The sequence below is a fragment of the Paramisgurnus dabryanus genome, chromosome 16 (assembly GCF_030506205.2).
Source record: "Paramisgurnus dabryanus chromosome 16, PD_genome_1.1, whole genome shotgun sequence".
Taxonomy (NCBI): Eukaryota; Metazoa; Chordata; class Actinopteri; order Cypriniformes; family Cobitidae; genus Paramisgurnus; species Paramisgurnus dabryanus.
Genome location: NC_133352.1, coordinates 7,678,212 through 7,701,467, shown reverse-complemented (window position 1 = coordinate 7,701,467; position 23,256 = coordinate 7,678,212). Strand labels below are relative to the sequence as shown.

The 23,256-nt window shown below is 36.9% G+C and overlaps 2 protein-coding genes across 2 annotated transcripts in view; one reads left to right on the top strand and one right to left on the bottom strand.

The window, feature by feature from the left end:
- Positions 1-1,153: 1,153 nt before the first annotated feature.
- dusp1 (dual specificity phosphatase 1) lies at positions 1,154-4,176 on the bottom strand. The gene is made up of 4 exons (XM_065267973.2): positions 3,589-4,176; positions 3,244-3,389; positions 2,935-3,154; positions 1,154-2,324 (listed from the first exon to the last, which is right to left on the bottom strand). The coding sequence occupies exons 1-4, from the start codon at positions 3,983-3,985 to the stop codon at positions 1,969-1,971; spliced, it is 1,119 nt and encodes a 372-aa protein (XP_065124045.1). The 5' UTR covers positions 3,986-4,176; the 3' UTR covers positions 1,154-1,968.
- Positions 4,177-7,518: 3,342 nt separating this feature from the next.
- Positions 7,519-23,256, top strand: part of ergic1 (endoplasmic reticulum-golgi intermediate compartment 1) — a 29,914-nt gene continuing 14,176 nt past the window's right edge. Inside the window, exons 1-4 of the mRNA XM_065268029.1 lie at positions 7,519-7,649; positions 20,005-20,066; positions 21,754-21,826; positions 22,191-22,285. Of these exons, the coding sequence (XP_065124101.1) occupies positions 7,630-7,649; positions 20,005-20,066; positions 21,754-21,826; positions 22,191-22,285 (250 nt within the window). The 5' untranslated portion in view covers positions 7,519-7,629. The remainder of the gene's footprint in view (positions 7,650-20,004; positions 20,067-21,753; positions 21,827-22,190; positions 22,286-23,256) is intronic.

Sequence of the window (23,256 nt, the reverse complement as noted above, 5' to 3'; positions counted from 1 at the left end):
AATGCATGCCGACTGAATTGCACAATGTGAGTTGTCTCCTTTAGACTAAGACTCAACAGGACCAGGTGGCCCAAGGCCAGTATGAGAGAGTTTCGGGCCTGTAGACGAAACTGTCACTTGCCTGTGATTAGCTCAGTGTTGCATTGTCACTACATCTTAAATTAATTTACCATACAGTGTGCTTTGATGTCTTACAGTCTTCTTTGATGTATTTATAAAAACATTATTTATCATAAATTATGTGTAAGTAGAACCTCTTTCCTGAACAGAGATTATCTTAAACCAGGACTAAGTTTAATTTAAAAATATATAGTTTTAACAAACATGCCTTACTTAAAACATTACTTGTGTGCATTTTGAGGCAAAAAAAGGACACTGATGTATTTTAAGATATGTCAATGAAAGTTATTTTCAGTTTGGACAGCTCTTACATTTATTTTAGTCTAGGACTAGTCTAGGACTAGTCTAATCCATGTCCGGGAAACCGCCCCAATATGTTTTGTTGTATAATTCAAATTTGAAGTTTATGTCATGATTTTCTTGGGGGGGGGGGGCTGTGAAGGGATGCACCCTACACAAGGGGCATATGCTGAAATGTTTGAGAACCAATGAGTTCACTGCAAAAGAAAAAAAAGTACTTTCTTAGTATTTTGGTCTTTTTCAGTAAAAAATATCTAAAAATTCTTAAATCAAGAATATTTTTTTTTATTTGTGCTTAAAATAAGAAAACATATCTGCCAATGGGGTGAGAAACTTTTTCTTGAATTCAGTGTTTAAGAAAAAAGTAAACTTATTTCAAGATTTTTTTTCTTACCCCATTGGCAGATTTATTTGCTTGTTTTAAAGCACAAACTTACTTCATTTTATATTTTTTGTTTCATCATAAGTGTAATTATAATTTCTGCCAATACTGCAAATAAACATTTCTGAAAATGAAATGATTTGTTTACACAAATGTATCTTATGACATTAAGGTAAACAAATAAGCTGCTAAAAATAAGGGGCCAGTAAACATTTGCAGGGCAACAGAAATAAACACTGCTGACGTGTTTAGCCCTGCACTGGTCATGTATTTTTTTCTAATAACATTTTTATGGTGTGTTAATGCATTGTTTAGCATCTTAACGTCTCAAAAACACAGGAGATGCACATGTACGTATGAAAAGTTTTATTTGTTGGCATCAGGTATCACAAACATATGAAAAAATATAGCATAAGAAATATATTAATTTAGTCAATAAATAGTCACATATCAAAACGATCCTTAAAAAGTCTCTCCGGTTAGTAGTGCTTATGGGAGGACAGACAACAGTACAGACACATGAGGTATTCTGTGTGTTTGTTTAAAGAAGAACAAAGGCCTTGATGAACTGGATTGCTTTCTGAAAGGCTCAGAAATAATCGATTTAACTTTAAGGCACAGATCCCCTACACAGACGTGTTAACTACATTCATTGTTCAAAAACCAGGAATACTCAATGAGATTAGCACCTTTAAGTCTAATGACTTCCTTGTCTAATGACACCAATGTTAAAAAAAAAAAACAATCCCAGAGTAACCTGAAAGACATGGGGTAGATAAAAACAATAACTGATTATCAATTTGAACCAAGTCAAACACTCACAATTAAAAAAAAATAATAAAAAACACACACACACAAAGACTCTTACATTCACAAAACAACTGAGTGTTTCACTTGGTTGTCATCATACCGAACTTTACATGAACACCCTGATTCACAGTTTAGTCAAGTATGGAGCACTGTGTTGAAACGTTAAAACATCGTGAGGAGCTGGATCTCCAACATATAGCGAGCAATCGTGGAATATTCGTAGCAACCAAGGAACCAAAAGTTCCAAAGTCTAATACTGAAAAGATCACCCCAGGGATCATATAAGTCATCACAACAATAAAACCCTCCCCGGTCAAAGGGTGAGAAAACAAGTCCAGCCACTTTATGACAAGATCTCAGCAGGACGGCGAGGTAGTGATGGGACTCTGGAGGAAGGAAAGAGGGCTAGCAGCCGTGCGGACGGGCATGGAAACCGGGAAGTTGAACACTGTGGTGCCTTTGCCAATGGCGGGACTCCCTGCCTCCGAGGAACAGGTGGAAGACGCCAGCACCTGAGATTCGAACTGCAAGAGCTGGCCCATGAAGCTGAAGTTGGGCGAGATGATGCTGCGTCTCTGTTTGACGAACTCGAAGGCCTCCTCGAGCTTCACGCGGTTGGTGCGCATCAGGTAAGCCAAACAGATGGTGGCGGAGCGCGAGATCCCGGCTTGACAGTGAACGAAGACCCGTCCACCCTTATTCCGTATTGAATCTGTGTGAAATAAGAAGGGTATATCGGTTAAAACTCCACTACATCATAAGCCTCCCAAAAAAGGTTTAATAACAGTTCTCCAATCACACATTCAGTTGCAAATGATATGCCACAGTGTTGCTAATGAAGGGAGCCGTCTCATTAAGGAAACAGGAAAAGTTAAATCAGGCAGGGGTTCGAGGAAAAAGGGAAACCCCCCGCCGACAGGGCTGAATACACAATGGGGGGGTTGCAGCACCCCTGCTAGGAGCACTGATCTGATAGGAGGGTAACCAGAGAGCTGCAGACACTACCTTTTGTTCAAGCTGAACAAAGGAAGCAAAGCATTCAAAAAGAGCCAGTTGCCCCAAATAAAAGATCAGGTCACGGCCTGGTGTTATTTGAAAAGGGGGCACCCTCTTTAAATAGGATGAGAGGATGATGTAAGCATCGGTGCCTGTCAGGCTCGGGCGGTCCAGCTGGTCGTTTTGGAGGGAACGTTTGAAAAATTCAATTCAGGCTTCGCTTGAATGGGGGTTGGGCTTGCCTGCCAAAAGCTGGTCATTTGGTGACATCTGTTCCAAGTTTCACAACAAGGGATCAAATAAAAGCTCAAAGAAATGATACTCACCAATAAATTCAATGGCTTCGTTGAACCAAGAGCTGATGTTGGCTTTGTGGTTGTCCTCAACGGGTATGCTTTTATACAGGTAGTGGTCTTCAAAATGGTTCGGGCAGTTGGAAGAGACGTTTATGAGGGCCGTGATTCCCAACATGTCCAGCATGTCTTTTCTGGATGCGTGGTAGGCGCTGCCTAAATATAGGAATGGCAGGATTTCTACCGGGCCACCCTGAAAGTCAAATAAACAAGTTTAATGTCATGTATAATCATTAATAAATAAATAAATAAAGTATCTTTAAAGCATCTGTAAAGGTTTACCTGATCGTACAGAGGAGTTGTAACGTTACAGGACGACTCGACCTTGTTGGGGTGACGGCTGGAGCTCAGAGGTAAAGTCAAATCTTGTGGGGTAACTTGCTTGGTACACATTTCAGGAAACTCAGAGGAAAATGTGTCAAATCCACCTAAAAATACATTCAAACAGAAGACAGTCATTTTAGTAACAGTGGAATTTACAAGCGTCAGCTGAAACAACTGATCCGTACACAGACATCACAACAGCTGAGGAAAACATTTGGTCACGAGACACTAAAAATATATCAATACACATGGCTTTATACAAGTTAGTTAGACAAAGTCAACTTTAAAGAGAGTCATTAGTACCTTTAAGAAAGAAGACACTTGCTCCACATGAATTGCGACACAACGCGTTCACGGCAAGCATCAAAGTGCCGTCTTTTTTCACGTCTTTGATGTCAATACTGCGGTCATCCAAGAACACGACACTTTGGTATTCCCCGGACAAAAGTCTGTTCCTCGTATCCTCATTTGGCACAATGTGCTCGAGCCCTAGACCCCCTCTGGCCCTCCGGCGCACTATCGTACTGAACCGTACATTCGTGGAGCCCGATATATGAGACGAGCTGAAGGAGAAGAAAGAGCGACAGTCCAAAACCAGACAGTCCGGATCATCTCCGTCCAACAGATCCCGAAGCAAGACAGAGTCGATGGTGGATACTTCCATAATGACCATAGTAGAGAATGATAGGTCTAAATACATACAGCGATAAGTTACAGTAGAAGACGATACGAATCCGCTGGTGGGTTCAGCTCGGTAATTTAGGTCCTTTGATCGCTTATGTGTCGATCCGGTAAAAGTCCGCTACGGTGATCGGGTTTTAACTCTTTTATTTTGAAATGTTAAATCGTTACAATGTTTTCTCTTGCTCTTCTTTTACTAACGACTGGCGCTCGTAGCTGGTTATATAGTGACCTCGCCTTTCTTGGAAAGGCGTGACGTCAAATTCCCCGCCTCTTTTGGCCGGCGGCCAAGCGTGAATTCGCACGTACGTCATGTGTAAGTTTGGTCAACCACACCCGTTTTATCGGATACCCTACCTGCAATACTAACCTGTTACCCGAGACAGAATCACCTTTATTGACAAGTACCGTGGGTTTACATGTACATAGAATTTGTGATGGTAACTGGCTTTTAACAGTAATATACGGTAAATAAAAATATTATTATATTATTACTTAAGCTATGAGAACTAGATATGTATAAAAAAAAAAAAGTCTGGCGTCACGGTATATTCCCTGAGCATGACAATAACAACATTTTTACAATAACGATGATGATTATTGTTTTGTTATTCTTTCATTATTAGTTGAGATAAGAATTTGATAAGAAATATTATAATGGCAGTACGTATCTTGACAAACTTTGAGACTAAAACACGTGAGATTACTGTCTGGATAAACATCAAAATTAAAATAAAAGTCCCATTTTTTATTTAATCTTGTTGTTGTTTTTTATGTAATGTAAATATTAAATATTTTTTGTATAGCCTAATAATTTTATATGTGTGACATTTCACAATAACAGTTGTGGGAATGTTTTTTCGATGCTCTTATTATTTGATAAGATTTTTATGCGCTTTCCTGGGATAAATAACAAGGTAATAAGTGGACCTGTCAAGACACTCATAAAAATTTATACTTTGTTTTTATTGTACAGGAGTACACAGTGTGCAAAGCCACGAGAGCAAAGGCAAACCATAAAAGTTAATTAGGCTACTGTATAAAAACCTCGGGTCTGGTAAATTTCCATTCAGCTGAAAAACAAAACAGGCTCAGGCTCAGACCATGACATGGGAGATATATCCTTAAGACAAACAACTTTGTAAGTCAGACTTAGGCTTACCTAAAACACATTTTTGCAATCGTCTTACATTCATCATTGTTTATCATTAAATGCTAAAGGTTTTCTTTTTCATATTGACGTGTGTTTCCTGTAATTTGATGTTTCGATGGTTATGTGCTGGCAGTCCTAACAACAGTTGTCATGGATGACACTGCATGTGTGGTTTTGAAGTGAAATCAGTTGTGGTTTCCATCACAAAGTGTAAAAAACTTTTCATGCATATTTCTGACTTTAAATATCTAAAGATGTTTTTATAACATTTCCAGGTATTTGTTAAATTTTCTTAATGTGATATCTTATAGCCTGACATTAAATAAGTGTTTCTGTTCTTTCATCTCTCAAACACAACAACATATGTGGGTCATGACGTCACCATTGCATTTATGAAACGTGAGTCAGGATTTCTGGTCTTGTTTGACAAGAACAGAGGATGAAACAAAAGTGGGAACAGCCAGTGGAGCAACAGCCAATACCGTGGATTTTACTGTTAAAACACTGATGAGTCAAAACAGAAAGAAAAGCCACACATGTAATGCCCCGAACACTGTGTACCACATTTATGAATTACAGAATTTGAAAATCTTTTCTGATGCGCTAAACCAACATTTTAAGCTTTCAGCTCACAATATTCAAGACCACTGAAATTCATTGTACCTTTGACTTTTTCTTTGGGGTCTCAAACATCCCCCTTATACTTCATGAATATGCCCAGGACAACAAACATAAAAATGAACAGTATACAAATGTACGAATTTAAATAATTAAAATGATTATGCTAAACCAGAAACTATAAATTTTCCCTCAGGCATTTGTAAAGTAACTTAAGCATGTATTTCAGTAACACTTGCACGGAGTCTCTGTTAGAAAAGGAAGTGAAAGAGTATGATGAATGAGGCATTTCCTTGGTGTAGTAAATAATTCTAGAATGCACAGTTTTCATCATAACCCATTTACGGACAGAGGTGCCCTGGGACTACCGCTGTTGAACCTGGGAAATACTCAGTGTGTCCTTTTCTATTTTCCATTTACCATGTTATGTCTGAGACATATGTATAGTTTCTTACTAAAGATTCAGAGACATTTCTAGAATCCCCCTATTTATGACAGTGTCATACATTATAATGCATTACATAATTCAAGACAACTCATTGTATGTTGTCTGGGCAGGGGTTTTCAAACTTTGTGATAGCAAGTACCCCCACATACACACACCAAAAAATATTGGGTTATTTTTAACCCAATAAACTTTTAACAAAATACATTTCTGGGTTAAAATGACCCAAATAATGGGTTGTTTTAACCCAGCTGTGGGTTAGTTGGGTAAAAACCAACCCATTATTTGGGTCATTTTAACCCAGAAATTTGTTCTGTCCAATAGTTACCCAGCCCTGTGTTAAAAATAACCCAATATTTTTAGTGTGCATGGTGAACCTTGAATGGGGGACCCCTTTCTAAAACTATATAACCATACCTCCATAATTAATAAATAGTAATTGTGATATATAAAGACAGCTAACTGTTTACAGACTTATATAATTGGATACACAGCAAACGTTTAGAATCTTTGCTTTATATTTTTTTCTTGAAATTTTCTGGGGACCCCTTAGAACTTTCTTAGGGTCCCCAGACCCCAATTTGAAAGCCCAGCTCTGGGGGAATAGATTTAAAAGGTACATTTATTGTACCGTTTATATTTTATTTATAAACAAATTTTAATAGTAAATCGAGCTAATTTAGTTTTTTTTTATATGTCTATAGACTGTCAATAATGTGATCCTTAAAGTATTGAATATAAAACAAAAGATACATGTAACAAGTGAGTCATTTGGGATAACCCCTACATTAGGTCATACTGACTGTATAGTCAGGACTCTTGTCTATCCTGTGTACAATAATTTAGATTCAGACACCTGTGTTGCTTCACTTATGTTTGTTGGATCATTGCATGAAATGACTTTTCTTGTGTCTTTGTCAAAAGTTTCAGTTTACAGTCACAAGTTTTCTAGTAGGCTACCATTCATTTAAGAGGTCATAATCCTTTAAGTTTATATATTGATAAAATTATTTCTATAAGGTATGAGGCTATTACTGTTTAAAACTACTTTATAAATATCATTATAAGCTGAAGTTAATACGTCGTATACAATTCTGGAAAATTCCAGTATGTTTACTTTATGAAACAGCAACACAATGATCAATATTTAGGAAAAAACACAATAAACCCAAACTGCTGTTTTTATGCTGTATTGACAATTTGTTATTTTTTGACCGGTTGATGGAAGCGAAACCAGAAAAAATAACTTTGGTAACGCTTGAATTTGGCACACAAACCGGAAACAGAATCATCGACTCTCTCTCGTCTGACCAATAGGATTGTGCAAAGCGTCCTAAGCGGACGTCACACCCGGTGTGACTGTGAACAGCCGGCAGTATTGAAGTCAGAATTTGGAGTTGCTCTTTTTTTTATTACTTTTTACCTTCTTTTAAATCGTGCAATCACAATGACTTTCGATGTTCGCAGGTGAGTAAAGCTTTAAACTGCTTTCGGCGTTTTTATAACTCGAGCATCATCTAATGGTACTCACAATGACTGTCTCTAAAACTAGTGAGCTGCCTAAGTAAACATCATTTTGGGAAATAACGGGAAGATTCCACATGTATGGTTTTAAACTAACAACATTTGAACATATTACAGGAAAATTACGTTTTCTACTAGTTTGTATTGCGAATAGAGTTTAAAGTACGTGTCAAACTTTATGTAACATAACCAGACTGCTTTTAATAAATTCTTAAGTTTTTTTAAATAATATTTTCCTATTGTATTTTGTATTGACTCTTCATAATTTGAACATGCACGGTGCTGTTAGTTTGCATGCTAGATTTGTCCCATGATTTATTTGTACATGATTTAATTGCAGCTAAAATGATGGCATCACTTTTATGCTTGTCCATTTCATTGCAGTCCAGTTGCACAAACACATCCAAAATTCCTGTCAAACCTAAACTGATCATGCTAGATGGAAAGTATGCAAATAAAAAAACAGGACTTAGAATATAAATATAGCCTCCATACCTAATGCTATGCAAAGACCAAAGATAGATAGTCTAATAGATCACTAGTTGCTAGCTTGTTTTGCATTCAAATAATTTTCCTGTTTAAACAGGATGCTGGCAACTTGTCAGATGCCCATATAAAGATCTTAAATTATGTTATCAGCAGCAGTAAAGGGCAATTTCCTTCCTGAGTCAAGAAAGATATCTAAGAAATGAGATCTGTAGTTCAGAATGAATACAAATGATCAATTAATGTAATTTATAAGTTATTATTCTAAAGAAAGTGTTACAGTCTTTTTAGATATGCATACACTATTTATAGACCGTTTCAGCAGTAACAACATAAAGAAGCCGCTGTCGCGGTCCGGAAGTTTCCGGCAAACTCCGCTAATAATAAATAACAACAAATTCTTTAAACATAGTTTATTTATATAACAAGCAAACAAAACAACACATAGATTACCTAGGAAACCAAAACATTTGTTATTTTCGACGAGGCATTTGTTCAAGAGATCAGTTTAGCAACTAGTCAGACCATTAAAAAACGAAACCGGAAGTAAGGTTCGAATCCAGACGTGTATCGGGTGCATCCGATGAAACCATCTATACACTGACTTTAGTTTTGGCCCTATTGTTTTATTAAGTACAATTTGTTTGTTTTTTCAGTAGCTTAATAACATCAACATTTTGCAATGTGTTACAAACAGGGCTTTGAACCAAAACATTTTCCCAATTGGTTTGTTCTGAACAGAAACAGTATTTTAATGTTTCCGGTTTTCGGTTCAACCTTAAAATTGATATTCCTGAACCGTTTGGAACAAAAAAATTCCCAAACCGGTTAATACCGTTTCATGTCAGCTGTGGGACATACAAATAAGTAGGCGGATCATTAGAACTTAAATTATTAGTCTACATAATTTCCCTTAAGTCTCTATCTTGTCATCGAACATAAAAAATGCTACATTATAGCGGTATAACTGTAATTCTGACATGCCTACATTTGCTGAGTGCACTTAAACACGCGCACACACACAGACGGAGGACAAATTCCAAACGGTGCTTTAGGAAGAAGATGCAACATAAATAGTCGCTCCACATAAAGTGAAAATTACGTTGTTTTTCAGTGCTTTATTTGCCAAATGTATTTTAATGGACTGCAGTATGAGACACGGTAGCGCAACTCTCTCTCATGTTTATACATCGAGTTCTGGGGTCTCATTTATAAAGCATGCGTAAGCACAAAACAGGTTTGGAAACGTGCGTACGCCAGTTCCCACGCAAAGGTTCTGATCTATAAAAAACAAACTTGATGGGAGAATTGGCTTGCAGGGTGGGATCTGAGGATGATTCATATATGTACACTTGCAGGTGATCTGTGATTTATAAAGGGAACATTGCTTTGTTTTATAAGTATTATTATTTTTTGCCGTAAGCCATTTTTGCCTTTTTGCGTACGTAGACTTTTAATAATGATCCTACGCACAGTTTTGTAAATGAGACCCCTGATCTTTGAAGGGCATGGGGATAATCACATTTGATTGGAGTAGGACCGGACAGACACATTCAACCGCATATGCATTTGTGTGTACAGAAAATTGCTCACATTAGCGCCTTTTGCGGTTAAATTGTTAAAATCACTTGTGTTAACATTTGCAAGCCTTTAAAACACGTGCAAATGATCAACTTTCACCCTATTTAAATTTGCGTATTAATCCGCGTATCTCATGCCAACCGAACCGTGAGTCGTGATCTGTACGGATCAACTGCGATCCGTTACACCACTAATTAGTATAAAAAAAACATCTTGAGATACTTGGTAGCCTACAATATTTACCTCTTACGATTGAGCATTAGAGACTTTGCTTGAGTAGGCTACTGGTGGCAAGCTTCTCATTTCTCTGATGAGTTAACGACGACCGGAAGTGAACTTCACCGAGTCATATTAGACAGAAATCTTGTCAAGGAACCTAAATAAAATAACGGTATTAACCGTTTACCATTATTTTACAAAAACGTTCTATTCCGGAACATATATTTTTTGAAAGTGTCTGGTTTTGTTTCTGTTTCTTGCAAAACATCGAAAGTTTCTGGTTTTCGTTCCGTGAACTGGTTTAAAGCCTTGGTTATGAATGTGTAATAATTTGTGTTATTTTATTGTTAATGTGGCCCAAAATTCTGGCATGATTATAAGTTCGATGTAATACCTCTAGCGCTGTTGTTCCCAACTTGAGCATATTGTATGTGTTAAAGGTCAGGGTTAATTTGCAACGAATAACTATAAATGTTAGATAATTATCAAATAAGTAAATAAATCTGCATTAAATCTTGATTTTTTTATTATTGTAATGTATGATGCTTGCAGATTAAGTAATAAGAAACGTTAAAGGAGTAGTTCGCCCAAAACTGAAAATAAGCCCATAACTAACCTCACTTTAAAGCCATCCTTGGTGTAAAGGGCCAGGTATAATTTTTTCCGCATCCGGCTTGCGCATCCACGCGTCCGCGCAGATTTCCAAGTATACTTACCGTGGATTGCCGTGTTCGACATGAATGCAATACAAATGATTTATTATTGAAATTATTACTCTACCAGGCTGTCAAAGCAGCACTGATTCACGACATTTACAGTCAATTAAAAAAATAGGACAGATGAAGGAAAATAGCGGATCAACCATTGCAAACAAAGTTTAGAACATACAACAAGAAAACAAAGAACAGGAATCAAACATTATGGTAACAAAAATGCTCCACAGCTTTCTGTTTAAAAAAAATAGTTTTAGTTAAAATAAAAAAAAAATCATACATGCGCACACAGTCCGCGTGGTCTCAAATTTTGCGTAAGGATGATCGTAGACCCTCCTGATGATGATCAGTTATGGTTTTATTTTCGACTGTGGGCCTGACAATATGTGTAAGTCATTGCCAAGAGTTTACAGAGGGTGTGCGAGCGTGTTTTGGAGTATCATCATTTATTTTTGTTTTTAGGAATACTTATACCTAACTGTGTTTACTTTGCTCAAATAAAATGCTTTACTAGAGACATAGAGCAACTTGTATCCAGGCAACAGCGGTTACGTCAGTACACGTGTTCTATTAGTATGATTTGAACGGTTATTATAACGGTTTGGTCCGACTGTGGAAAAGCATCATAAATTGGCATGCAGAAAATGTGGACGAATCACAGAATCCAAAGTTCCAAACATAAAAATAGAATTTACTGTACAATGCGAAATGTCATGGAATTTGACAAATTTAGCATTCAGTCATTTTAAAAACCCATAACTCATTTTCAAATGCTAGTTTTTTGTTTAATTAATCAGCAAACTACATAAATGCGCCAAAACATTTTCTTTTTGTGTAATGTTGCACGTAAAGAAAGGTACGTCTGTTTTTTGGTATGCATTGCGAACAATAACAAGCGTGGCCTCTAGAGCACAAGCAGCAGGATTTCGTCAAAGCCCGGATCATAGCAGACTAAAGGCACTAGCTCGTATATGTTCCTCAGATATGACATCCTTGTGATCACAGAACTTAGTTTTCTTTCTTGTTGAACATAAACAGTGCAGTCTTAAAGAGGTCTTGGGTCTTAAAGTGACATTAGCCTGCTGCTTTTTATGTCAGAAATGTTCTTTACTATAACTATTTTATTTACATTTAATTACAGACACATATGGATGGGCTTTAAGCTCCTTTATAAAACGGCAACTTAATGGTCAGTATTTAGGAAAAAACACAGTAAAGCTAAAACTGTTTTTATGCTGTATTGACAATTTGATATTTTTTGACCGCTTGATGGAAGTGAAACCAGAAAAACAACATTTGTTTTTAAACTCCATAGGCAACGCTTAAATTTGGCACACCTCAAGGTATTTCACAAACCGGAAACAGAATCACGCGACTTCTTTCTCGTCTGACCAATAGGATTGTGCAAAGCGTCCTAAGTAGACGTCACACCCAGTGTGACTGTGAACAGCCGGCAGTACTGAAGTCAGAATTGGCTCAGATTTTGCTCTTTAATTTCTCTACTTTTCACCTTCTTTTAAATCATGCAATCACAATGACTTTTCACAAATGTTGGGTTGCTAAAGTGCCGACACAGCATTCTGTTCCGTGTTTCCGTGTAGTTGATGTGTGAACTAATCTGGTTCCCAAATGAAAGTGAAAAATAGCAGGGGGTCTGGAAGAAGAATGCATGCTTTGTATGGCCGATGGCCCATAATTTTCTCTTAAAAACAAACACTGAGTTAGACTTGAAGAATAGTGCAGTTCACCCAAGCACAGACTCATAAACATCCTGCAGTTTAACACACAATCATGACATTAATTTTATTAGACAGTGAGTGTTTAGTGTGTCTGCATTTAGACATTTCTCTACGTTCTCGGCTTTCGCTTATATTTTAAAGCTGTTTTTATATCTGGTATTTTGTATACAGTGGCGGTTATTTAATAACTTCGTGTGCTTACAGCTGTTGTTTAAAAGCTTTCTTGCACTCTTGCAGTTGTCCTGTACATGTGATCGAATCTCAGTCAGCCGTGCTTTCGTGTCTGTTGATGTCTTGACTTAGAAGGGTCTGGTTTGTTTGTGGCTGTTATAAAGGAGGAAATAGGCCTATCTGACAGATCTACACGGTGTACATTTAAATAGTTTTGGGGATGTGTAAATGTTCAGTCTCTTGTGTGGCATTCTTTTTACCTGATGGGAGGGGTTCTAGTGGACCAATCACAACACTTGCGGTCCGTGGAGAACGGACAAATTGTTACATTTGTGGTGAGGTGCATTGTCTATGGCAGTGTTTCCCAACCAAGGGGCCGGGGCCCACAGGGGGGCCTCAGCAGATTTCCAAGGGGGCCTCAAGATGACTTAAAATTATTTAAAAATTGGACAAAACAAGCATTAAAATAAGCTAAAACAAGCAAAAATCAAGATATTTTTTATTTGTTTGGCCATGTTTGTAGTGAATATACATCTGTCTAGTTATTCCAAGCTCTAGGTAATTTTATTTGGAAAAAATTGAGTGAGTGGGGGGCTTGAAGTAAAAAGGTTGGGAACCACTGGCCTATGGCATGGAACCTACACATAACTAGAAATTACACGTTAGTTAAATTCAAATTTTTAAATATCTTATATAAACATGGTTTAGACATAGATCTAATGTATGTATCTGGAGACAAATCAATGGCACTGGCATAGTTTAAGATCTTTAGTGCAAGTTATTTTCAGTTGAGACAGCCCAAACATGTGTCTTGGGCCATTTCTCAATACCAAGTACACCAAGTTCGGACTTGCGTCCTTCGTAGTTCAGACTTGCAAGTTCAGACTCGGAAGAACGAACTTCCGAGGGCAGGAGGACGTGAGTCCGGTTGTATTGCAAATGGAACAGCAGAGTACTTGAGGCCGTCATTCAGGCTAACCAATAGGTGCTGTCCTGGGCTGGCTATTCTGATTTTAATGTATTTTTAACAAAATATATAAAATGCAAAAACCCTAATATGTGGTTAAGGTAACATGTGAATACGCTGATTAGCTTAATGTATTTATTACAAAATGAAGAATGATATAAAACACAATAACACAACTATTTATTTTATTTTACTACAAAACGTTTGTACAACATGAAATAAACACACGAAAAACATCCAGTTAAAGTAAAGTGCAGTAATTTACTACAGTGTTAAGATTATATAAAAAATATATATGTGATTTTAAGTTATGAAACCTAAAGAGACATTTCACTTTTTTTGAAAATATGCTCATTTTCCAGCTCCCCTAGAGTTAAACATTTGATTCTTACCGTTTTGGAATCCGTTCAGCTGATCTCCGGGTCTGGCGATAGAACTTTTAGCATAGCTTAGCACAATCCTTTGAATCTGATTAGACCATTAGCATCATGCTAAAAAATAACCAAAGAGTTTCGATATTTTTCCTATTAAAAACTTGACTCTTCTGTAGTTACATCGTGTACTAAGACCGACGGAAAATTACAAGTTGTGATTTTTCTAGGCAGATATGGCTATGAACTATACTCTCATTCTGGCGTAATAATCAAGAACTTTGCTGCTGTAACATGGCTGCAGCAGGCGTAGTGATATTACACAGTGCCCGTCCGAAAATAGTCCCCTGCTATTGAAAGTAACCAAGGGGACTAATTTCGGGAAGTGCGAATGTCCCTTTAACTTTAGCATCAGTTAAAAGGATACAACAACAAATAACAGACTTCATATGAATAACAAAGATAAATAAACTGATGAGACAAAAAGATGGCAGTATTATGTTTGACAATCAGACCCCAGAGGGCAGAGCAGCTAGGCATGGGCCGATTACCGGCTTCAAGGTATACCGAGGTTTTAAACAGTCAAGGTTTCAAAACCACTGAAATATTCTGTGATACCGTCTCCAAGGTATGAGCTGTGTTTATACAAAATTCATTAAATCATTAAGTCATGTGATTGATTTGATGTTTACATTTAATATACATTACAAAAATATTATATATTTTTTGAAAGCATATTATAATTTAAAGGCTTTATTTTTACCTGGCATTTAAAAAATAACACATTTTAGTGTTGCAATGGCAAAACCGTAACACCGTGAAACCGTGGTATTTTTGCTAAAGGTTATCATACCGCCAGAATCTTATACCGGCCCATGCCTAAGAGCAGCTGCACTGAGACCGCGGCAAACTTCAGAAGGACTTGCCAAGATGACCACCCGCAACCGCTGATTCACCGGAACTCACATATCCAAAATTGTTGGAGGAAATTTTAAAATAGGTTCTTTCATTACTAACTGACCACATATTTGAAGTTTTACTTATTTATTTAGCTGACGCTTTTATCCAAAGCGACTTACAATTGCTACATATATCAGAGGTTGCATGCCTCTGGAGCAACTAGGGGTTAAGTGTCTTGCTCAGGGACACAATGGTGTGTCACAGTGGATTTAAACCCGGGTCTCTCACACCAAAGGCATCTGTCTTATCCACTGCGCCATCACCACCCCTACACCCCTCATCTATATTCTCTACTAAACGGCTCTTAAAACTACATTTTATGACACAGAAAGAGTAATATTTCGAATATAGTGCAAGTTTTAAGCTTCATTGCCGTTGACGCAAAATGCATTCTGGGAAACTTGGCTGTCATTATTCCACAAAAGTCTCCTCCTGATGAATTCTCCATAAAATGGGAGGATCAAGAACACATCCGGGTATGTTATGTGAACTTGGCTTGATGTGAACTTGAAATTGGAACAGTTCTTGACCAAATTGATGAGGTTTCACAAGTCCACAATTACACAAGTACAGACAAGAGCACATATTGAGAAACGGCCTTGGTCTAGGACTAGCCTTCAAGCAGTATGTCTCGCAAGTCCACATAGTATTTGACTTATAGGGTGTGTCTATTCACACACATGTTAATTTGATTCCAAAAAACGCTCGTGCGATTGCTCTTAGGACAAACCATCTGAACCGTAATGTCTGCTGCTAAACGAAAAGAAATATGAACACGGAACAACATCTAAACAAACCAAAATGTCAACCACCAGCCCCTTAAATCTGACTCTTAGCTTACAGGGGAGGAATTACTGCACCTGTCTGTCTTTAAACATTTAATGAACTCTTTTCCAGTTATTGGCTAATTAAAATCTACACCTTTAATATAATTTCTCAGCCATTTGTGCGATGACTTTAAACCAGCTGCTGCTGAGGTAATTTTAAGTCATTTTATTGGTGATTATCAATTCCTGTCAAGCTCACACAGATGTTACATGTAGCTTATTACATCAACTATGAAAATCCTACATTACTGTATGACTACCAAATGGTTAAAGCTTTCGTATTTCAGGATGTCTGATGTTTCAAATACTTTTCAGGGCTATCATGTATTTTTACAAAGTATTTCAGTCAGTGAGAGTATCATTTAGTGTTGTCAGGGATTCGAGTACATTGTGTCCTTCCCTGAGTTTCCCCACAATGGAGTTATACCTTCCACATCCTGCTCCTCTGTCAGTAGTACACAGTGAACTATATGGTTCATGTCATGGGTGGAGGAGAAACACCACAGGACGTTTAATATAACAGGAAGTCAGACCCTCTGCCCCCCTCCCTCGCTCATACTACGTAAGCTGATGTCATCTCACTGCATGAAATGTTCACAGATGTGAGTGTTTTTGGAGCACAGATGCCATGAAGGGTTGGACCATGTAGCCGTGAAGGAAACTTTCAAAACCGAAAAAGGGCAAGTTTACAAGTGTGATGTGGATAGTTTGGCTTTGGAGCTACGCAGTGCGAGAGCTCCATAAAAAGCCAGGGACTGGATTTATTCCTAAAGAGGATCTGTTACTCATGGGCTCGGAGTTTGTTGCTTGGCATCTGCTCAACTCAAGCCAGTCATTGTTATTTTTCAGTCATCTTTCGTGTGAATAAGCACGCAGTTTGCCAGTTGACATAACAGTTTGCCATCAAATATTTTAAAGTCCCAACCATATGAACTATATGGTCCCTACACTGTATTAAACAATTATTAGTATATACTATAGTCTGATTGCTTTGTACATTACATTGTTTGTAGGACTAGCCTGGTTGGAATAGAATTTTCAGAAAATGTTGCCTCTCTATCGCCATCTCTGTTCTGTATGTGCATTGTGCTTCACTCCGCTACTTTGTCACGTTCCCTGTTTGACTAGAGACTCCCTGCAAATTTTTTTTTTTTGATAAACATGATATTCCCCAGATGGTTGTCGCTCAAAGCTTTAGGGGACGTGTACACCAAAGCGTTTAAAGGATTAGTCCATTTTCTTTAAAAAAAATCCAGATAATTTACTCACCATCATGTCATCCAAAATGTTGATTTCTTTTCGACTGAAAAAAGAAAGAAATTATGTTTTTTGAGGAAAACATTCCAGGATTTGTCTCATTTTAATGGACTTTAATGGACCCAACACTTAACAGTTTTAATGCAGTTTAAAATTGCAAAGGACTCTAAACGATCCCAAATGAGGCATAAGGGTCTTATCTAGCGAGGCGATTGTCATTTTCGGCAAGAAAAATAAAAAATATGCACTTTTAAACCACAACTTCTCATCTTCCTCTGGTTGTGTGAAGGGCCATTGCGACCTCACGTAATACGTCATCTCGTCATCGAAACTACGCCCCCAGTGTTTACAAGTGTGGAGAAAGATGATCGTTCCGACGTTGTTGTATGTCGAAATATACTAATTAATGTCTTTGTGTCAGTTTATTGTTTAAAATGGTCCTCAAATTTTCATTTCATATATGTAATACGTGACCTTTCTACATCACTACGCAATAACGTGAGGTCACGCTGGCGCGTCACAGGACCAGAGACATTGTGGTTTAAAAATATTTCTTGCATAAAATGACAATGGTTTCGCTAGATAAGACCCTTATGCCTCGTTTAAGATCGTTTAGAAGCCTTTGAAATTGAGATTTTAAACTGCATTAAAACTGTTAAGTGTTGGGGTCCATTAAAGTCCATTCAAGACTAATCCTTCAAGCACGGCTGAAACTACGGCAGATGCAGACTGTGGGCACTTGCCAGATTTTTGGTTGCGATGATAGTTCTGCTTTGTTTATCAGTCATTGAACGATGCGCCAGTTGGTTGTTGTGATATTTGTCACATCCCTCCTCCACTGTGATTGGACGGCCGAGGGAGAAGTGACATTGACGAGCTGGGTGGTTCACACAAAGTTGTAAGGTTCAAGTTATATTTCCTTGACATTTGACCCAATAGCTCAATTTTATATCATTATTATAAGCTTACTGTTGTGAATCTGGGTAAAGTTAAGGAGATGAACACTGATTTTTTAATGTATTTACTCAACAGTGTTTTTTTACTAAAATTGTTACAGGTTGCAGCTTAAGATAAGTAAATTAAGATAAGTACGTTTTCACCGTGGCATTATTTTTATAACAAATTAAGTATGCTAAAATATTAGGGCCGGGACTTTAACATTTTTAACGCAATTTAATCGCACTTATTTTTGCACCGCGGAACATTTCTCATTGGATGAGTTTCGGCAGACCGATAATACTGGAGCACCAACTAGCGTTCATGACTTCAGACAACAACAAACCACAGTGAACATGAACGAAGAAGCTGATGAGATCGCTTTGGTTGGCCCCTTGGATGGGAATTTTTTTTATAAAAAACGAACGGATGGAAGCGTCGATAAGAGCATGGTTGTGTGTAAGCTATGCAACAAGGAATTCACATCACCCGCAGCACATCGAGCCTCAAGTATCATCTCAATGCATAACATATAGCAGCTAGCGTGGACATTAGCCCGACTCCGGGTACAACGACTTGGTTGAACAAAAATAAACAATGTTTTGTTGCTTAAGCTTATGTATTCAGTCATTATTCATGGTATACTAAAAATCCATGTGAAAAAATAACTGCTCAGTGTTCTCTGGTCAAATATTTATATGTGATTAATTTCGATTAATTAATTACAAAGTCTCGAATTAATTAGATTAATTTTTTTAATCGAGTCCCGGACCTATAAAATATACATCACACAAACAAAAAACCAAACACATATTACACATCAAGTGAAATTATAACTTTCCTAATGATCAAAAATCAAGTAAATGAAAAGCCTCTTAGTTTCTTCTGTATATTTATGTTGTTAGGATATTTAAGATTTTATAAAGGATATTTAGATAATTTTATGTGAATTAAATTCAAGTTGATTTCTTTAGCGCTTTTCACAATTCTGCAACACTGCTAAGCAGCATTTCAGTAAATACATACTAGTAAAGATAGTAAACACAAGGGACCACAAAAAAAATGCAAAAATACCCCGAATATGTGCCATGATAAAATTTTCTTTTAAAGTTTGTTTGCCGTGTAACCCACAAGTCTTTCAGATGAAAAAAACTTTTAAACATGATTGTTTAAGGGGTCATTTAACTCTTTCCCTGCCATTGACAGGTTATCTTGTCAATTAAGACAAAGCGTTTCCCTGCCAATGACGAGTTTTTACGGCTATGCATATTTTCGCTATTATCCTCTAGGTTGCGCTCTTACCCAACTTATAAAACACTAAAACATCCACTGATCCAAAATCAGTAAAAAATACTGTGTTTTGATCATCGCTCTGAATCTGATCTCTAACAAAAGTCATTTACAAAAATGCAATTATCTTAGCTTGCATATATATATATATATATATATATATATATATATATATATATATATATATATATATATATATATATATATATATATATAAGCGGGCATTGGCCAGCAACTTTTTTTGTAAATGCTTGCGGGGAAAGGGTTTAAAATTGCCATTGTTTGTCATCTTTGATTGATTCATGTGCATTCACTGTTTGTGTACCTGGTAATTATCATGTTGTGAGGACCAATTGTCCCCACAAAGATAGGAATACCAGTATTTTTGTGACCTTGTGGGGACATTTTGAGGTCCCCATGAGGAAACAAGCTTCTAAGTCAAACAGGATGATGTTTCTTGAAGATGTGTAGCAGAAAGTTTTCTGGTTGGGGTTTGGGTTAGGGGAAGGGAATAGAATATACAGTTTGTACAATATAAAAACCATTACGTCTATGGAATGTCCCCACAAAACATAGAAACCATAATGTGTGTGTGTGTGTGTGTCTTAGACTGTTGTGTCTGGATTGATCTTTCATGAACTGTAGCCATAGTTCAAATTCCTCAGTTCTTCTGTAATTCCTTACACTACGCTGGGAACAGAATGTGCTTTCACAAGTCGTTTTCTCAGGAGAACACAATATTTACCTTTCCCCCCTTTTCCCTTCCTTCTTTTCTTTCCAGGTTCGATATCTACAGGAAAGTGCCCAAAGATCTCACCCAGCCAACCTATACAGGAGCTTTCAGTGAGTGCCATCGTTTGTTTCTAGACTCTCATTCACTTCAGTTAAACAATAAGCATTCTCATCTGTGGGAGGATTTTACAACCCCTTGTTTTTTTTTACTGTGATTGTTCTGCCATGTTTCCTCACACACAACATTCCTGCTTTGATCCAGATTGATTATTCACTACTGTGTGTGCTCAAAGCAATTCGCTGACTCAGTTTTAGCTTCATGACTGTTGTTTTTGAGATGGCTCATTGTTTTAGCTCATCATGTGACTGAAGTGTAGATGTTTGTAATGTTATGGGTGTTGCCGCTTGACTCACGGTGGCACGGTACACAGCAACATATCATTCTTGTGCTTCTTGGTATTTTGGTCTAAAGTGAATTACATCACGTTTAGTCACGTTCACTAAAACTAACCATAAACACTGTGTATTTTGCTTTCAAACTGGTTTGATGGTTATGTTGTCATGTCTTAAAGGTTAATAGCTGTGGATTATAAAAACAAAAAACAAAGTGACTAAGTAAATTAGCAAAACTTAATTATTTTCAAACTCTCTTCAGTGTCATTTATTTTATAACCTTACACATTACTAATGAGTCATTTTTTGTTAATTCACAAGTCTATAGTTTAATCTTCACTTACTTAAACCTTTATAAAAATGTTGTAAAATGATTGCTTGTAATATGTTAAAAAGATTTATGAATACTTTATTTAACTAATTTGCCATTGTCTTATAAGAGTTATATGATGGGGTTTTTATATGTTTGGGTTTCATATCTTCATATTACAAATGTTAATGAAATAAAATAAAATAAAAATTACCAAAGCGATATACAAGTGCTTTTAGTACACATCCTAGACCTCTACAAAGATAAAAGCATCTATCTGATTTAACCATCTGTTTGATGCAATAGTTTTAAATAAAGAAAACAGAAATGAATTTAAATTCATTCATTTACATAACATAACAAAGATGACACCATTCTTATATAAGCTACATTGTTTTAAAGTTAGTTGTATAGTTAACAGAGCTATAGCCAACTAAAAGGTTCAAGAAACAGACTAAAACAATTATTTACTTTTAATCATAGTGTCATTGAAGTTGTTAAATAAACATTTCCAAGCATTACCAAGTACATTAAATGGAAGAACTGATCAAACCTATAAACCCGAATTCTGTGAGCTATGTGTCATAGCGACACGCCTTATTGTTTGTGTTCGAGCTAAACATTAACCTGTGTAAACCGGAACAAACCACAAGTCACAGTATGACGTACCGTGCACGAGGGTCATGTGACCACAGAGTTCACAGAGAGACTGTTTCTATGTAAATATGCACTCGTTCCTTCTGCCTAACTTCTTGACTCATTTGGTCACATGGTTAAGACCAGCGATTACGCCAACCAGCCAAATAAAACCTCTGTGCGCTCATTTCCCTTTGTTATGTAATGGTCGTTTGACTTTAAAATCCACCTCACACTGTTAAATCATTTGCATAGATGTAAATGAAAGAAATGACATCATAGCTAAAAATAACAATGCTTGTTAGTTAGTTTTCCCCCAAAATATTCCTTTACTTGGTCAAACAAATAGGACTGATGTTTTGAAATAAAGTAAAGTTATAAAATGGGAACAATGATGTGTGTGTTTTGGTGATAAATGTTTCAACCTCTCACTAATGTATTCTTGATCTCTCCCCTCAGTTTCAATATGCTGCTGCGTCTTTATGCTGTTCCTGTTTCTCTCAGAACTGACGGGATACATAAGCACAGAAATGTACGTGTTAATGCTTTTCTCTTATATATATTATCACTGAATGACTCACATTAAACACACAAGCTTATTGCAAGCCTACACATTGAAACATGCATGCATTAGTGATGGGGCTCAGACTAGAGAACTTGATGTTTCATTTACATTGTACAATGCATGACTTTCTGGCCTGAATGCAATCCCACTGTTGTAACCTTGGTGACAAAACTTCACACGAGATTGAGACATTACTACAGATGTCAGCATCTTTCAATATGGGAAGTAAAAATGCAAGTGAGCGCAATTTTGGTGTTTTGATGTCCGATTGGGATCATTGACTTCAAATCGTCGTCTTTGTTGTGTGTGTGTGTTTTTTGTGTGTTTTTAGAGTAAATGAACTGTATGTCGATGACCCTGATAAGGACAGTGGTGGGAAGATAGATGTGAGTTTAAACATCAGTTTGCCAAACTTACACTGTGATTGTGAGTATATACATATAAATACTCTTTTTTTTTCCCATCCATATGTGTCATTCACTGTTGACATGTTATAAGTGAAACATGTTTTTAAGCGTTAACCTTCCCGTTAGCACAGAACAGGTCTTGACGTAGATTAAGAAAGGAAACAATGCACAGTAAAACCTCCCACACAGATGTACGACTTACCAGCACTGAAAGTCTCGGTTTAAGACATACATTGGGTGGCTTTTCTCAAAGAGGGATTAGGAAATACTTTTGGTCCAATCATACGTGATCTATACAACGTAGTCATGTGAAAGGATTCGAGATAAAATGGTCTTTTTTGGGAATGATAAGCTCTCTTATGTTTGCTTAAATGATTCAATCACTTGAGTTTTAAAAGCCATGACACGTTTTCTAGATATGACTTCATGTAATGAGAACATGGACTGAGCTAATGTTAAATATTCACTCTGTCCTTTTTAAATGCATTTTTGGCCAATAAGTTTCCTTAAGGTTGTGTAGACAAAGTTTCACTCTTAAAGGAACACTCCACTTTTTTTGAAAATATTCTCATTTTCCAGCTCCCCTAGAGGTAAACATTTGATTCTTAACGTTTTGGAATCCATTCAGCTGATCTCCAGGTCTGGCGCTAGCACTTTTAGCATAGCTTAGCACAATCTATTAAATCTGATTAGACCATTAGCATCACGCTAAAAAACAACCAAAGAGTTTTGATATTTTTCCTATTTAAAGCTTGACACTTCTGTAGTTACATTGTGTACTAAGACCGACATTAAAAGTTGTGATTTTCTAGGCAGATATGGTTAGGAACTATACTCTCATTCTGGTGTAATAATCAAGGACTTTGCTTACTGATATTATGCAGCAGCCGAAAATAGTCCCCTGCCATTGAAAGTAACCAAGAGGACTATTTTTGGGCAGTGCGTTATATCACTACGCCTGCTGCAACCATGTTACGGCAGCAAAGTCCT